Source organism: Trachypithecus francoisi, unplaced genomic scaffold (genome assembly GCF_009764315.1).
Source record: "Trachypithecus francoisi isolate TF-2019V2 unplaced genomic scaffold, Tfra_2.0 Lachesis_group6, whole genome shotgun sequence".
NCBI classification, from domain to species: domain Eukaryota; kingdom Metazoa; phylum Chordata; class Mammalia; order Primates; family Cercopithecidae; genus Trachypithecus; species Trachypithecus francoisi.
Window position 1 is genome coordinate 45,272,106 of NW_022681471.1, and position 18,714 is coordinate 45,290,819.

An 18,714-nucleotide genomic window follows, 5' to 3' on the forward strand; every position below is an offset into this window, starting at 1 on the left:
TTCAATTATGTAATTGACCATGAAATATTCTAACTTTTTAAACCTGTAAATATTCTACTCAGCTATCACTATAAAAATGGAATAGTTTATTTATATGAGAAAACGTATTTCCTTTTTTTTGCTTGCTTTTTGAGACGGAGTAGCTGGGATTACAGGCATCTGTCACCACGCCCAGCTAATTTTCGTATTTTTATTAGAGAAGGCGTTTCGCCATGTTGACCAGGTTGGTCTCGAACTCCTGACCTCAAGTGATCTGCTTGCCTCGGCCTCCCAAAGTGCTGGGATTACAGGCATGAGCCACTGTACCCGGCCAAGGAAACATATTTCCTAACAGAGTAATATAAATTACTGTAAATGGTCACAATATCACTAGAATTGAATTTTGTCCCTTTCCAAAATATGTCAGAATAATAAAGAGAATATAGAAAACAATCTTTTTTTTCAAAGTTTTTTAATTGTTACCAATGCCATTTTACCACTTTTTATCTTTTTCATGCAGTTTCAGAAGAAATTAGCAATATCTAACTCTCTTTTCATAGTCATGGTGATTTCAAGAGTTTCAGTCTCCGGGATATAGAATGCCTTGGCACTGGCACATTCCACCAGCTCAGGAAGAGTTATCAAAAGCTTCCTAAAAAACCAACAACAAAATAAAACCTTAGCTTCCTAAAATGATGTATCACTTTCAATAAGACAATCGCAAACAACATATGCCACTAGAATGTTAGAAACCAAAACCCCCCCAATATTTAGATAGTGTAAATATTGGATCAAAAATATGACTAAATAATGCAAATAGTATACCAGTTTTTTTGGACTTAAAAATCTGAGCAGTTGTTTTGGCTCCCCTATTTTTCTCTGAATTGACCTCATTTTACATAGTCTCAGGCTATGTTTACAGGCATAGAAATAGAACTATGCAACTTTTAAGTTTGCTGGACAGATCTGTTGCCACTCATACTTATGTATAGTTGGAATATGGCCGACGGATACAAATTTGAAAACTGGAATGGCTCTATAACATTTCTGCTAACATAGATTTAAGCAGTCTCTACCATGGGTGTAGTGTTTGAAACTGAGGCTGGGAATGATTTCAATACCAAGTCAATGAAAGTGCTTCTCTCTCCTTACTTCTGATTCTTTCTACTACACATTGACAAAACTTCCCTGTGATAGATTGCTAGGTTTATTTTGTGGTTTATGGTTCAGTTGCTGGATAGTTTTATGCTTTAGATACATTGCTGGGATGAGACATCCATAATTCTGCTGTATTGGCATGAATCTAAATTATGCATAGGGTCAGCACATGCTGGTTTTGGAAGAAAATTAAATGCATGAAACACTTGCTACCTTGCATTTTCAGTAGAGAAGGTCTGAGTATCTCTATAAAAGGTGGACAGGATGCTCTTTTAGAAGGTATAATATCCAAATAAGTAAAGGAATATGGTATTTTTAGGGGCACTTACTGGGTTCTTGAATTGAGAACTAGTGTGTATTTGAAAACAAAACGCTTGAAAATCAATTCCTTCTTTATTCCTTTGCATAAACCTAAGTTCAGAAGACTGGGTTCATTAAAAGTATTTATTACACATTTATGGAACCTGAAGGATAAATTTTCTGTGACTCTTGTTCCATTCCATGTGGGGTAGGAGAAACCCTTCACCTGAATACATTGCCATTAAGTGGCAATGCATTTTAATGTAGACTGTAATATTTGGCATCTCAGAAAAAAAAAGTGAGTGCAAAAACCGTTTAGAGTCCATCCTTTAAAGCTGTTTACAATATAGGTTGTGCTAGACTTAGATTTCCTTTATACTTTATTCTATAAATGATAATATATTCACTTTTAAAAGAAAGCAAAGCTTAGTATTGTAGCTTCATTGCACTAAAAGACAACTATAAATCAGCTGAAGAAGGAGTTCCAATGATAATGTGCACTTCTCTGTCCAGAGAGAAATAAATTCAAAAGAGACAGTTAGTGGCCATTGGAATGATCCATCTACGCCTGCATTTCTGTCTAGTTCTAAGTAGTATGGCTTCACATAATAAAATGTTGAACAGTAGAACTGTACAACTGATTTAGGCTCTTAGGAGAAGGGAAATATTTTCGTCGCCTGTTTTATTGTCTTATTGTCTGTACTGAGATTTATATTTAAACAAAATAAAAATTCTCCAAATACTTATCCATGTACAATTCACTGAAGGACAGAAATGTATCTTATCTCAGTGCTCCCTTAGTGTCTAGTGGAAGACTTTATAAATGTTGAGTGAATAAATAAATGAATGAGTGAGTAAATAAATGAAGCAAGTATTCAGGTCACCACAAAATAACATTTGAATAATTACCATAGATTAGTACTATAAGATATGAACAAACATTTAAACCCAATACCTCTACTTTTACATTGACAATGTATTTGCATTTTCAGAAGTTATAGTCTAGGCAGTGATCAAAGGTTCATCCAGTGTTAATTTTCATTAGAAATTAAATGCAAACAATAATACATGAATGTAAATACAAAAAAAATCTCTACAGTGAACTCAAGTTTAGAGACTTACATGCTTATATTTATATTAGAGAGTTTAAGTTGATGTTACTCACAAGAGATTTAAGCAAAGGACATCCTGGTTCCCAGCATATTTGCATAATGAAATTTTTATCTTATATAATTAACAAAATTATTTGACTTACATATCTGGGTTAAAAACCTTTTTAAGGTTTACTGAAAGAGACATAACTATTTTCAAAGAAAGTGCAGAAATAGCTACTGAGCTGCAAGTCAATTATTTCATTTAGAAAACTTCTTTTTTAGGTATCAGTCTTTGAAAATCAGTCAACTCCCAATCTGAACTAAAGGAGCACAGCAAATGTGTGAGTAATCTAAAGTAACACTCAACCAAAAATTAGCTTACATTTGTCTTTAGAATGTGTTTTTATTATCACATTCAAGGTATTCATTTATGAAATTCTTAGAATTCACTTAGAAAAATAATGAAATCTCATATGAAGACGTAAGAGATTATGGTAAATTATCCAATTTTCCCCATCTTTCCTCCTCTCCATTTACTCCATGTTGCGAATCTACATGCCAAAACAACCAATTGAAAAAAGTGAAGAATTTGGTAAACTGCTTTATTTATTGTGGTTATATAATGCTAAATACCTGGGTTTTATTGATAATTTGAATGCAATTGACTATTGTTTGACAGAAACCACTGGTCAATTCAGTTAAAATAAATTCGCTTGTTTCTGCCTTATGGATAATAAGAACAGAATGTCCTCTCAAATCTTTCTCAGATTGGATAAACATAGCGTTATATGATGTCAAAGTTAGAAACTAAAGAAAGTAGGTGTGAATATCAATAAACTCGAAAACAAGACACATTCCTGATAATGCAATTTCAGAGAAAAGCATGGCTCTAAAGGATTCTCAAGTATTCAGGAAACATGATTAAAAACCTTAATTCTGTCTTCTGTCTTCTATCTTAATTAAGCAGGTTTTCTTAAGAGATGGTACCTCTCTGCACTGCACATTTAATATATAAGTACATTATGATCCAAAGGACCTAGTGTAGCCCATGTTCTATGTGGAAAAGTACATTTAACCCAAAATGTATCCTCACAGAACAATCATCTCATGTTATAAAAATTGTATTCCCTATTTCTGCTGTCTCCATCAATCTTTAGGTAGCTGCTATGGCATTGCTGTCATTACAGATATCTATCAGAACCCACTAAATGAAAGTCTCACAGACAGTGAGAACTGCTAGGGAAACAGAAATTAACTCCATATTGTGTAGACGTGTGTGCTCTTAACAAGCTTGCAAATATCATGGAAGATTGAATGTTCGTTTAACCAATTTTCCTTGTAAAGGTTATGTGGAAGAGTAAATTCGTGTATAAAATGCAACAAAAAGGGTACAATACTCCTTGCAGTAAACAGCAGAAATAGTGAATATAATTTTTATAACATGAGATGATTGTTCTGTGAGGATACATTTTTGAAATGATATAAATAATGAGAAAATATTTGATATATATTTATATGTAGACCATTTTGGGTTAAATGCATTTACTACAGAAGCCAAGATTAAGCTACATACACATATTGGGTTGTTTACACATAGGAATCTTTTGTAGGAGGGATCTCCTTGTCATTTTCTTGAAGTTCTAAGTTTAGCAAAGGAGAATTATAGGTACTGATAATGGAAGGAAGAAAACATGCCAGCAACCACCTGCCTCCCAAATCCAGTTTGAAATGTTCATGAGTTACAGAGTTAGAACCACTGCAGTGAACCAATATGTGCTCACTGCTCTATATCCAGATAAGATGTGCACAAAGCAGTGAGGTATTTAGATAGTAATTGATGGCAAGATCTTTTTGTTGATTTAAATGAAAATAATCAAATTTAACCTTAGAAACCCCACATTTAACCCCACAAAATGAAAAAAGTTTAAAGGTATTGCTTCCCTTATGTAATCAATGTACAAAAACCACATATAAGACTTACAACTTAATGGCGTTTTCTAGTTATTTTTTTCTGATAGACAAACTGTATCTGAGTGTCAAGAATTGTGTTTTGATAGCATTAACCCACTCCAAATGTATGGATGCAAAGTAGAAAAAAGCCTAAGTATTTCCAAACATATTTATATTAATGTAGATCAAACATCTGAATGATTAACAAAATTTTCCACTTTTCTTCAGACTTTAGGGGTGATACAAAATGTACATTTAAAAAATATTGACTGAAGACTCATTAATATTATAATACACTATTCCAGTTCTAAGTTTTACTCACTTCTGAGGAGTACGAAGGTCAAGGATTGTTCCTGGATATCAATTTGAATATCAGAAGGGTTTGTATTTGGCAGTTTAATTTTAGCCTGAAAGAGAAAATGAGAAGAAAAATACTGTTATCTTGGAGAACAATTAAGTTGAAGAATATAAGAATATATGGGGAAAAGAGACTAATATTTACTGTCAATTATGTGCCAGGCTATGCCCTATCTTTATGTCAATCTTGAGCAGCAGAGATTATTATCTCCATTTTACAGATGGAGAAACTACAACAGAGAAATTTAGTGAGTGGTCCAAGGGCAACCTCCCGTAATCTGACTAATGTTTCTGGCTCCAAAGCTATACAGAAACACTTTGGTTACTTGACTATAACTTTCATTTTCTGAAGGTACATAACAGAACACCTGTTAGAGTTGGGGACCTTCAACTGCCTTTATATCAGTTGGCAATTTGTATAAAAAAATGTTTAGTTCTCATGTTGGGTATGAGTTGGTGATGCCATCTTATAGTCTTCTGTTATAAATTTCCATACCACATTTTCTAGGGAGGTGTGGGAGTTCACGTGTTATCAAAACAAAAGAGAAATAACAATATGACTCCCACCTCCCCAAAAGGACAACTTAATGGTTTAGTAAGATTTCATTTTAAATGTCTCATCTCAATTACCACATGGCCCAGCAATTCCACTTCTGGGTATATACCCAAGAACACTGAAAACAGGTTTTCAAACAAAAACATGTACATAATGGTTTTGCTTATAGGAGCCCTATTCATAATAGTCAAAAGGTGTAAGCAACCCAAATGTGCATCGACTGATGAATAGCAAAACAAAATGTGTTGTATCCATACAATGGAATATTATTCAGCCATAAAAAGGAATAAAGTACTGTTATATGGATGAATCCTGAAAACATTATGCTAAGTGAAAGAAACCAGGGACAAAATGCCACATATTATGGGATTCTATTTATATGAAATGTCCACAATAGGCAAATCTTTGTTTTGTTTTGTTTTGTTTGTGGGAGACACAGTCTCACTATGTTGCCAGGCTGGAGTGCATAGGGCAATCTCGGCTCACTGCAACCTCTGCCTCCCAGGTTCAAGGGATTCTCCTGCCTCAGCCTCCCGAGTAGCTGGGACTACAGATGCGTGCCACCACACCCGGCTAATTTTTGTATTTTTAGTAGAGATGGGGTTTCCCCGTGTTACCCAGGATGGTATCGATCTCCTGACCTTGTGATCTGCCCGCCTCAGCCTCCCAAAGTGCTGGAATTACAGGCGTGAGCCACCGCGCCCGGCCCACAATAGGCAAATCTATACAGGCAGAAAGGAGATTGGTGGTTGCTAGGGGCTGGGGAAATGGAGAAGAGGGGAGTAACTGCTTAATGGGTATGGCGTTTCCTTTAGGGTTGATGAAAATGTTCTGGAATTAGATACTGGTGATGGTTGCACAACATCGTGAATACACCAAATGTCACTAATGGTAAATTTTATACTATGTGTATTTTTACACAACACAAAGTCTATCTCTTACTCTACATGCTTTCTCTTTTTGATGGAAGTTGATGTCTATATATAGGATAGCGTGGCATATGGTTTCCATAAACAAAGAAATGAAAATGCAGCCTAAGGTTCAGGTAAATTATGACGCTTTCTCCAAAATGAGATAGAAGACTTGAAATATTGGACATCTGGTGAATTCATGGCTCTAATGGCCAGAGGGAAAGCAGTAAGTTATGAGGAAAATACATAATAAATAAATAATGTGACAAATCGAGATTTCTTGTAAGAAGCTTAAAGTAGGCAATTGTGTTTTTGCAATATAATGTGTTTGGAGCAATACATGTTTGTGAGTTATATTTTACTTTATTAAATCTGTATATAAACAAAGATTTGTAAATAGAGCTCTACAGGTGCTACTATCTAAATACTATGGTTAACATTTTCACTCAAAAAAAAACTGCCTCCTAATTTATATTTTGAAAATTCGGATCTTCATAATCAGAGATGCTACAAGTGAGAGATGTACGGTTCTCAGGGGGTAGTTATAGATGCTCTGCCTCAAAGTAAATAAGCATTCCATTCGACAAAGAAAGTTCCACCCACTTTTACTGTAATACTCATGTCTGATGGTCAAATTGAGATCTTCTTTAACGTCACATGTTAACTCATGTCACCTCAAAGAAGAGATACAAATATTTGTTTCTTTAGTCTGAAATGTTTAGAATTTTCATGGCAAAATATTATTTTTCCAGGGTTAAAATGCCAATTGAGAAAGGAAAAAATTATGACATGCAAAATTTAAATACAATTTCTGGGTAGAACTTTAAAGTGGTTCTTAAAATCATTTGCTGTTCTAGTGAAGGGCAATTCAGAAACAACTCACTAATTTTTCTTCTTAAGGAAATTAAAATTATATACTACAGTGGTTTCAGAGTAGAGACAAGAGAAGGGACAAATTAGGTGGAATCGCACACATTAATGTCTTGCAAGACAAAAGACTCAATGAGGAATCTTAACAGAAAAACAACTCCTGACACATGCATGAGATTTCTTCAGCAATACTTTAAACAAATACCTGGAATATAGACATGGATATTAATTGACCTCTAACTGATTGCGCTCAAGACCTAACTTGTTAAACATTAGTAAATGTAGGATGATGTCACTGACCAAACAATTTAAAGGGATTGATGTTCCTTTCTTTACACAGGGTGCAAATCGAATTTGTTTTAAAGAATAAGTTATTTTAATAGGTAAACTAAGGAAAACTTTAAAAATTCACTGGGAAACTTTTAACCTTTTGGGAACTTAACCTTTGAAATCAAACTTATGTTTAGATTCTGCTTCTGTTACTTTTAAAAATTATTTATTTATTTTTGAGACAGGCTCTCACTCTGTCACCCAAGCTGGAGTGCAGTGGTGTGATCATGGATCACTGCAGCCTCGACCTCCTGGGCTCAAGCAATTCTTCCGACTCAGTGTCCTGAGTGTCTGGGACCACAGGTGTGCACCACTACACCTGGCTATTTTATTTTATTTTTTTTAGAGATGGGGTCTTGCTATGTTGCTCGGGCTGATCTCAAACTCCTGGGCTCAAGTGATCCTCCCATCTTGGCCTCCCAAAATGTTGGGATTACAAGTGTAAGTCACCATGCCCAGCCACTTATTATTTATTGTTTACTGGTTATCTATTATGCATGACAAATTATACCTCCCCCCCAATTTATAACTCAAAACAACAATAAACATTTATTATCCCACGTTTTCATGGATAAGGAATTTGAGAATGGCTTAGCTAGATGGTTCTGGCTTAGGCTCTATTATGAGACTGTAGTCAAGATGTTGGCTGTGGCTGTAGACATCTGAAGGTTTGACTAGGGCTAGGGGATCTGCATCTGAGATAGTTCACTGATGTGGCTGTTTGTCAGGGGCCTCAGCTTTTCACCACACGGACTTCTCCATAGTGTTGATTGAGTGTCCCTAGGATACAACAGCTGTATTCTCCCCAGAGTAAAGGATCCAAAAGATAAAGGCAGAAGCAATACCTTTTTTAGAATGTAGCCTCATGAATTACACTTTTTCATTAAAAAAAAAAATCTTATTGATTATACAGGTTAGCCCTACTCAATATGGGAGAGAACTACACAAAGAGAAGAATATCTGGAGGTGAGAATTATTGGGTGCCATACTGGAAGCTGGTTACCCCAGTATCCATCACTAACTTTATTTCAAATATCTGCCTTCTGTCCTTATAAATAAAAAGTAACAGGAAAAAAGCCTATATTTAAGGTTTGTGAGATCCCTTCTTCCCACTTTCAGCTTCTCTTCAGGCAAGTAGTAAAAAGTACTCAGTCTCTCTCTGGGAATGTACTTCGAGGTTTCCCTCAAGAGAGGTAAAACTAGGTTAAAGTGCTTGCAAATCATTTTCCTTGGCCTTCATTTATTATCCTCTATGTGTTGTAAGAGGGCTGACTTACTAGGGGAGTCATTATTGAGTGATTATTCTTGTGAGTTTCAAATCTCTTCTTTCTTGTCTTGTTCTTACGAGAGATTTATATGACAAGATGGTTCCTGAAAGGTCATATTCCTATAATTTGTAAGTGATTAACAGGCTTCTCAGCTCCTCAGATAAATGTCTATGATCATATTATAAGATGTTTGAAAACTGACAGGGGAAGTCCAAATGGCAGGTGTTCCATGGAAGTCATCCATTCTAAGTTTCCTCTTGAACTGTCACTTCATCACCACGATGAGAAGAAACAGTAAAAAATATCTTGTATGTAACTTGGCCAGCACTATTTACTGATATTTCAGTGAAGATGCTTCACTGAAGGGTTTGGACTGACACTTTGGAAGACATTCTAAATTAATTTATTTATGGGTTCTAGATATTATAAGAATATTTCCATTTGACAGAAATACAGCAACCACTCCTTGCACATTTGATTCTTAGGAAAGAAGACTATTTGAGTTCCCATTTGAAACTTAACAATATTAGGAAATTTTGATTAACAGAAAAAGTTTGGGTAGATTTCATTCTGAATTGCTTTAATTGTTTAATTTCCCGTTGTTTAACTATACAAACATGTATGAGATTTTTTTTCCACTGCAGCCATACTAAGTATTTTATAAAAACTCTCATGAACAATGGTAATCTATAGTAAAATTAAAAAAATTAAAGGCATTAGCTCTCTGCTTTGAAATTATAAAAATATTTACCTCTTAAGTATAAAAATATAGAGGTATGTATTGTACAAAACTAGGGCAAAGGCCCAGTAGGTCATGTTTTTAAATTGATGGATAAATTTTGATAATGCTACCATTTTGAAACAGTCCAGTACTATATTACCATACCTGTCTTTTTAAAAAATGGTTCATAGATGCATACCTCCTCTCCATCACAGGAGTCAAGAGTAAGCTCAACTCACGAACATTCATCTATAGGCATCCATATCTCCATTGGCACTCACCCTCTCCCCCAAATAATCATAGCCTCACCACCACTACCTGTCTTGAGACCACAATAACTAAATTCATTACACTTTTAACTCTATTTGTCAATAACCATAAGAAGTCTCAGACTCCCAAATCATTCCTTATCACATAACTACCATATGGAACTTCATATCTCCTATTATGTCTCCATTTTCCATCCATTATCAAATCCTGAGCCTTTTCCATTAGGTCCTCTGGAATACATAGTACATCATCCCTTACCTCTTAAGCCTCTTTGAATATTCTCAATTTCTTAATCTAACTGAAATCTGGATCTCCCCGACTACACTGCTTTCCCTATAGTCTTCTCAGTTGGTGCCTGTTTTTATTTTTTCCTCCCATTCCCTTTATAACACTGGGCCTGTCCTTTACTTCCAGTTAAAAAAAAAATCTCATGTCCTCCATTATGCTAAGTGAAAAATGCCAGACACCGAAAGAAAAATACTGCATGATCTCTCTTAAATGTGGAACCTAAAAAATATCTAATACATAGAAATAGAAGAATGGTGGTTACTAGAGGTGAGGTGGGAGATGAAGAGATGCAGGTCAAAGGATGGAAACTTGGGTTATTTAGGATGAATAAATCTAGAGCTCTAAGGTACAGCATGAGGACTATAGTTAATATTATACCAAGTAGTGGAAATCTTCTAAAAGAGTAGATTTTAGGTGCTCTTTCCCCCACATACATAAAAGATGCTACCTGAGATGATAAATACATTAATTAGCTTGACTATAGTAATCACTTTACTGAGAATATGTATATCAAAACATCATGTTTTACACCTAAAATATATACAACGTAAAAACTCATGTTCTTACGCTATACCACCTATTACTTGGAATCGTTTACTAATTCCTGGGACAGTTCCCCTGATTTCTCTAAGAATAGTTACTTGTTCTTTACTGATATTTCTAAGATTACCTCCTGTCTTAAATCTTGGTATTCTAAATATACACTTAGATTAACCTTTCTAGTCTGGGTGTAGTGTGTACACCTATAATCCCAGCACTTTGGGAGGCTGAGATGGGCAGATCACTTGAGCTCAGGAGTTCAAGACCAGCCCGGGCAACATGGCAAAAACCCATCTCTACAAAAAATATAAAAAGTAGCTGGGCATGGTGGTGCATGCCTGTACTTCCAGTTGCTTGGAGGCTGGGGTGGGAGGATCACTTGAGTCCAGGAGGTCAAGGTTGCAGTGAGCCAAGATCATACCACTGCACTCCAGCCTGGGTGACAGAGCAAGACTCTGTCTCAAAGAAAAAAACCTTTCTAACATTGGAACCTCACTTCCTCATCTCTTTCAGGTGTTCACTCAAATATTGCCTTCTTAGTGAAGGCTTTTGTGACCACACTATTAAAAATTTCAGCCACCACCAACTCTAGTATGCCCTGTCACTTCCTCCTCCTTTTCTCTGCAGAGCATTTTCACCTTCTAATATACAATACAATTTATGTGTTCATTTTATTTATCCCTTCCACAATAAGGTAAGCTCTGTGAAGGCAGTGATGTTTATGTTTTGTTTGCTATCCTCTATATTTAGAACATTACCTCTTGACTCCTGTGATGGGAGAGGAGTAATGCATCTATGAACTATTTTTAAAAAGCCAGGTATGGTAATATGTTGAGAAAAAGGCTTATGGGGTGCCTGCATAAACTGGCCATAAAAATATGGGACAACAAGTTGTGGAAAGCCATAAGAGGCCTCTGACGACTCGACTCCTGTGATGGGAGAGGAGTCATGCATCTGTGAACTATTTTTTAAATGACAGATATGGTAATATAGTACTGGACTGTTTCAAAATGGTAGCATTATCAAAATTTATCCATCTGGCCAGACACAGTGGCTTACGTTTGTAATCCTGGCACTTTGGGAGGCCAAGGTGGGTGGATCACTTCACATCAGGAGTTTGAGACCAGTCTGACCAACATGGTGAAACCACATCTCTAGGAAAAATACAAAAATTAGCCAGGTGTGGTGGCATGCACCTGTAATCCCAGCTACTCAGGAAGCTGAGGTGGGAGAATTGCTGGAACCCAGGAGGTGGAAGTTGCAGTGAGCCAAGATTGCACCACTGTACCCTAGCCTGGGCAACAGAGTGAGACCTTGTCTCAAAAAAAAAAAAAAAAAAAAAAAAGAAAAGAAAAGAAAAGAAAAATTTACCCATCAATTAAAAAGATGACCTACTGTTTTTTTGCCCTAGTTTTGGACAATACATGCCTCTACATTTTTATACGTCAGAGGTAAATATTTTTATAATTTCAAAACAGAGACCCATCACCTTTAATTTTTTTCTTCATTTTCCTATAGCTTATCATTGTTCATGAGAGTTTTTATAAAATACTTGGTGGCAAATCACAGGCACTCAATAAATATTTGTTGAGTAAATGAATGGATGAATGCAAGGATGGTTCCATATTAAGAAATGTGCTAATATAATTTACCAATAGATAAAAACTAAAAAATCATATGATCTTCACAAATGGTAAAAAGGCATTTGATTAAATTCATCATCTATTCTTGCTTAGAACTCTTAAAATCAGAATAGATGAACAGATCCTTAACACATAACCCAAAAGTCAGTATCTAACTAAATGAAGAAACACTAGAACCATTCCAATTAAAGTGAGAAATTTATATTTTTGTTCCCATTAACCAACCCCACACTTCCCCTCCCTCAACGACCTCACCCAGCCTCTGGTAACCATCCTTCTACTCTCTATGTCCATGAGTTCAATTGTTTTGATTTTTAGATCCCACAAATAAGTGAGAACATGTGATGTTTGTCTTTCTGTGCCTGGCTTATTTCACGTAACATAATGATCTCCAGTTCCATCCATGTTATTTCAAATGACAGGATCTCTTTTTTTATGGCTGAATAGTGTATCTCTATTACTTACCCATATTTTTTTAATTTTTAAAAATTTAAAATGAGAAATAAGAAATAAAGTTCAGTATTCACTATTATTACATAATATAGTTCTGGAGGTACTAACATGCAATTAAACAAGAAATAGGTTAAAATGGTTGGAAAGGAAGAAGTAAAAGTTCATTATCTGAGGGACTGGGTGGAATACCCAGGTGGAATGAATAACAAGAAATTGGGAAATAACTCGGCATATTGACGGATCAAAAAGAAGGCCAGGATAAGCAAAACATAGCAAACAAGGAAGAAAGTGTCACATTGGATGAAACAGTAAAAGTAGGTAAGGGTCAGATCACACAGGGCCCTTCCCTACTTTTAAGATAAGGAGTTTGGATTTTCTTCTATGAGCGCAACAGGAAACCATTGAGGGCTGTAAGCAAAGAGGTGATGTGGTCTGATTTACTTTTTTTTTTTTTTGAGATGGAGTCTCACTCTGTCACCCAGGGTGGAGTGCAATGGCATGATCTCGGCTCACTGCAACCGTCGGCCTCCCAGTTTCAAACAATTCTCCTGTCTCAGCTTCCCAAGTAGCTGGGACTACAGAAGTGCACCACCACGCTCGGCTAATTTTTGTATTTTCAGTAGAGACAGGGTTTTGCCATGTTGGCCAGGCTGGTGTCGAACTCCTGATCTCAGGTGATCCACCCGCCTTGGCCTCCCAAAGTGCTGGGATTACAGGCGTGAGCCACTGCGCCCGGCCCTTATTTACTTTTAAAAATAATCTCTTACATTCTGTGTGGAAAGGCTATAGGGAATGAAGAGTCAAAGCAGGGAGATAATGTCATTAGAGACTCATAATGGTCCAGATAGAGATGATGATGGTTAGTAACATGATAGCAATTGCAGTGGTAATGAAAATTAGATGGATTTATAATATATTTTGAAGGTACAGCCCAGTAATACTTGCTGATGGATTAGACATGAGGTATAAAGGAAAGAGGAATGATGGATGATTTAGGTTTTTAGCTTGAACAATTGGGTGAATATTATTGCCACAAAGAAGATGAATGAGAAAAAGGTTTACAGAAGACAATTAAGAGTTCTGTTTTAGACATGTTAGGTTTGAGTTGTCTATTAAACAAGTAAGAGATGCCAAGTAAATAGTTTATGAATCCAAAGCTCATGGAAGTGTTCAGGACTATAGAGATAAATGATATTTAAAGCTATGAGACTAGGTGAAAAGAGAATAGGTAGAGAAAAAAAAGACATAGGTCAAATCTCCAGAGAACTTAAGGCAGAATAGGAAGAGCCAGTGATTTGGAAGCGAAAGCGAGGAGGAATGCCTAGTGATTTTAGAAGAAAAGAGTGAAGTCTTTCCTCACTCCTCAGTGAGAATGGGGTCATTAAAGTAAAGAGAAAACTGTTTCAAGGAGAGAGCAGGCCAGGTGCAGTGGCTCACGCCTGTAATCTCAACACTTTGAAAGGTCGAGGCAGGCAGATCACTTGAGACCAGGAGTTTGAGACCAGCCGGGGAACCCTGTCTCTACTAAAAATATGAAAATTAGCCAGGTGTAGTGGCGCGTGCCTGCTGTCCTAGCTACTCAGGTTGAGGAAGGAGAACAGCCTGAACCCAGAAGGCGGAGTTTGCAGTGAGCCAAGATCACATCACTATACTCCAGCCTGAGCGACAGAGCGGAACTCTGTCTCCAAAAACAAAAACAAAAACAAAAACAAAACAAAACAAAAAAACAAAAAGAGAGTAGTCAACAGGGTGGAATGCTGCTGAGTAGCAGCACCCTCATATCTTCAATCTCTCTTTATCTAATCAGTGTTTTTAAACTAGAAGAAAGCAATAGGGGCATTTTGCGTAGGACAATCTTCATTCTTGAGGACTATACCTCTTATTGCAAGATTTAAGGCAACCCTAGCCCTGAATACTAAATGACAATAATATCCTGCAATCATCTGGGCATGGTGGCCCATGCCTGTAATACCAGCACTTTGGGAGGCCGAGGTGAGAGAATTGCTTGAGCCCAGGAGTTTGAGACCAGTTTGGGCAACATAATGAGACCCTATCTCTACAAAAAATAAAAAACAAAAATTGGCAGGGCATTGTGGCACATGCCTGTAGTCCTAGCTACCGGAGAGGCTGAAGTGGGAGGATCACTTGAACCAGGAGGTCGAGGCTGCAGTGAACTGAGATCAAGCCACTACGTTCCAGCCTGGGTGACAGAGCAAGACCTTATCTCAAAAAAACAAAAAATTCTGTAATCATTGTGACAACCAAAAATGCCTCCACCTAGGGGCCCATACCATGACTACTTTTTTTTTTTTTTCACTGTTTGTTCATTAGCTCTAGTGACACACAGTAGGAACTAAATAAATATTACATGGATGAATGCATGGATTCTTGTCATCAGCTGAAATGCATACATAAATCTCTCCTATCTTAAAAAAAACTCCCCTAAATCTTGCCTCCTTCTTAATAATCATTTCCTCGTTCTCTGCTAAACTTCCTCAAAGAACAATCTATATTTGCTGGCTTCTCTTCCTCACTTCCTCGTCTCTTCTCAGCTTTCTTTAATCTGGTGTTGACCATGCCACTGAAGCTGCTCTCTTCCAAAGATCACCAAAGACTTCTTAATTGACAAATCTCAAAGTTCCTTCTACATCCTAATCATGCTTGACAGCAGCCGATACTATTATGGTTTCCCTCCCATCTCTGAATATCCTTCTCAGTTCCTCTAGCTTTGTTCATCCCTCAAGTATCGGTAATTTCCAAGGTCAATCTGTGAATCTGCTTGCATGGAATCAGGAGTTTCTGCCAGGTCCAGCTCAAGGATTCCAGACCATGTGATTCAGATATTTTGATGAAATCTCAAAATGACATAATCAAAATGTAAAATTGCTGATATATATATCAAGTAATATGTATATGACATCCTTTACCTTTATTCCATCCTTGACCATAGCCTATCTCAAATACACACACTCTCTCAATTTTTCTCCATCTCATTATGGGGAACTTTTATCATCAACTCTACTAATTTTGGTATTGCTTAAAATTTTACATATATATTACTTTCATAATCAGAAATATACTGTCTATATGATTAGATTAGCTTTTAAGGAAGTATTTGTTACCATGTCCCACAACCACCATCATTATGAAGGAGTGTTATGACATTAACTATAAATATATATTATGAATATATTACTGAGACAACTATTAGAAATTTAATTGAAGGTTTACTGTGCTGCCTCAAACTGATAATAAGGAATCATATTGTAGATCAAATATCCTTCCCTCTGCCACATGGTCTGGTATACAACCAATCAAACAAGGTTAACACAATCAGGAAGCCTACCAAAAACAAAACAAAACAAAACAAAAAAAAAACAAAAAAAAAAACTAGATCCATCCTCTAGAATGGAATAGAATGGAAAACAAAATCTATTTCATTATCAAGCAGCCAAATCCATTTTTTCATTAAAAGTAAACAAATATAGGCCAGGCACGGTGCCTCACGCCTATAATCCCAGCACTTTGGGAGGCTGAGACAGGCTGATCACCTGAGGTCAGGAGTTTGAGACCAGCCTGGCCAACATGGTGAAACCCCATCTCTACTAAAAAATACAAAAATTAGCCGGGCTTGGTGGTGCATGCCTGGAATCCCAGCTACTCGGGAGGCTGAGGCAGGAGAATGGTTTGAATTTGGGAGGCAGAGGCTACAGTAAGCTAAGGCTGCACTCCAGCCTGGGCAACGGAGTGAGCCTCTGTCCAAAAAAAACCAAACAAGCAAACAAACAAAAAAAAACTAAACAAATGTAACTGTTTTAACCTTAAGAAAGCAATCAGGATTTGAAGAGCAGACCATTCAGGAAGCAAGTGACTTCTTAGAGGATGAGCAAATACTTTGCTCAAAATGATTGATAGCACTTTCTGAGATAAATACATATGATAAACATGTGACTGCTGGTTGTGTCTGTCTGCCAGATGGTGACTGACTTCTATCCCATCCTTGACTCTCATCCTATTCTCAGTGAGATTTAAAGATGGGGGAAGGATCATATCCTAGGGAGGAGGTGATGTTGGGGAAAAAATAGGCTTAGTGGCTTGTTTCTTGGGTCATATCAGAATGTCCCCTTATCAGTATAGATCTATCAAAGTAAAACATCAAAATACGTGTTCATTCTAGGTCAAAGAGCATCAAGCTGTCTGCAAGCTGCCTTTCTCCTCTCCTAGAACAAACAATGGGTAATTTGGCAGAATACCAATAACCTTAGCCCCACTCATTTTTGGATTTTGGCACCATGGGTGAAAATGAGAATCTGCTGACCTATTTTTCCAATACACCCATCCCATTTCCTGCCACAAATAATCCTATGGAGAATTAGGGTATTTTGCTACATATTTTGATATCTATAGTTCCTTTTTCCACACTCTCAACTAGCACCCAAGAGGTCCAGTACTTCAGTCAGTCTAGCAATAACCAGTAGTCAATAATAGCAAAACTGCAATTACTTTTGCACCAACCTAATATCCCACCCATCACAGTGAGAGCTTCAGGGAGAGGGATGGAGAATATAGCGAGGATAAAAAGAAAATTAAAAACCAAAACAAAATGAAACAAGCTAGGGCCTTCCACTCGTGGGGTTTAAATAAAAGCATATATGTCACCTAGGAAAAAGAAGCCCTCTAGATCTCTTATTATTTTTCCATTAATGTATATGAGTGTTTGGAACCTTGTAAGCCTGACCTTAGTTTATTAACTGTAATCAGGATGAGAAATTAGATCAGCATCTTTCAAACTGTGTTCCAGGGAGCCTCAGCCATTCTCCTAAGAGCTGCCTCATGGGTGATAGTACCTTTTTAAACAAGGCAGTGGTACTTTTTATGTTTACTACACTGGGCTTACTCATAAAATTTTATTTGGGGGCCGGGCGCGGTGGCTCAAGCCTGTAATCCCAGCACTTTGGGAGGCCGAGACGGGCGGATCACGAGGTCAGGAGATCGAGACCATCCTGGCGAACACTGTGAAACCCCGTCTCTACTAAAAATACAAAAAAAACTAGCCGGGCGAGGTGGCGGGCGTCTGTAGTCCCAGCTACTCGGGAGGCTGAGGCAGGAGAATGGCGTGAACCCGGGAGGCGGAGCTTGCAGTGAGCTGAGATCCGGCCACTGCACTCCAGCCCCGGCGACAGAGCAAGACTCCGTCTCAAAAAAAAAAAAAAAAAAAAAAAAAAAAAAAAAAATTTTATTTGGGGAAAAAAAAAAAAAAAGCTTGACAGCTAGAAACAAAACAAACCTGTAACCCACTGGCTAGCTCTGGCTCTAAAATACCTAATATAGATTAACTCAAGGGAGTTTGGTGGCTACAAACTCAGGAGTAAAGCAGTTGCAGAGGATAACAATAGGGCAGGGAGTATTTGGATAATGGGGCTCTTTGGGTTTGAGGTTCGAAGGGTTTGCTGAAGACATTCCTAATTCAGAATTTTGCTTAGGACCGTTGCTTTGACTTAGCATTCATAAATGTTGCTTTCTTATTTGGAGTCTGGGGAGGGTAAAGGAAAGGATGGCCCTTGTGAATTTTTAAACCCTAAATCACTTCTTGTACGTAAATAGATTGTACTCCTATTGCCTTACTCGGTTTAAGTAAGGGTTTTCTTCTTAAAGTTTTTGGATTGGATTGTTACATATAGACCAGGTCCAGGACTCAAATAATATATTCAGGCAATTCTCAGGTACAATTTTTCCCACATTTTAATGCTTCTGATATTGAGATGCACTGCACAATCAATGGTGGTGTAATATGGTATTACACCTATTTTCCTCTGAAACATTGTTATTGTTAAATCAATGGCGCATTTACAATTTTATGATGTCTTAGATTCAAGGAAACACAATATTATCAACAAGAATGATAAGCATATACATTTGAGCAAGAAATACTTGAGGTGGGCTCAATGACCTATTTACTCTGAGTCTTGTCAGTGGAGTAAGCAATGATAGTGGATGGTGTCATTAGTATGCCTACAGGATAGCAT

At 37.0% G+C, this 18,714-nt stretch overlaps 1 protein-coding gene across 1 annotated transcript in view; it reads right to left on the reverse strand.

Moving 5' to 3' along the window:
- Nucleotides 1–440: 440 nt before the first annotated feature.
- Nucleotides 441–18,714, reverse strand: part of DNAAF6 (dynein axonemal assembly factor 6) — a 32,028-nt gene continuing 13,754 nt past the window's right edge. The window contains 3 exon segments of the mRNA XM_033201372.1: nt 441–631; nt 4,804–4,834; nt 4,837–4,888. Of these exon segments, the coding sequence (XP_033057263.1) occupies nt 502–631; nt 4,804–4,834; nt 4,837–4,888 (213 nt within the window). The 3' untranslated portion in view covers nt 441–501.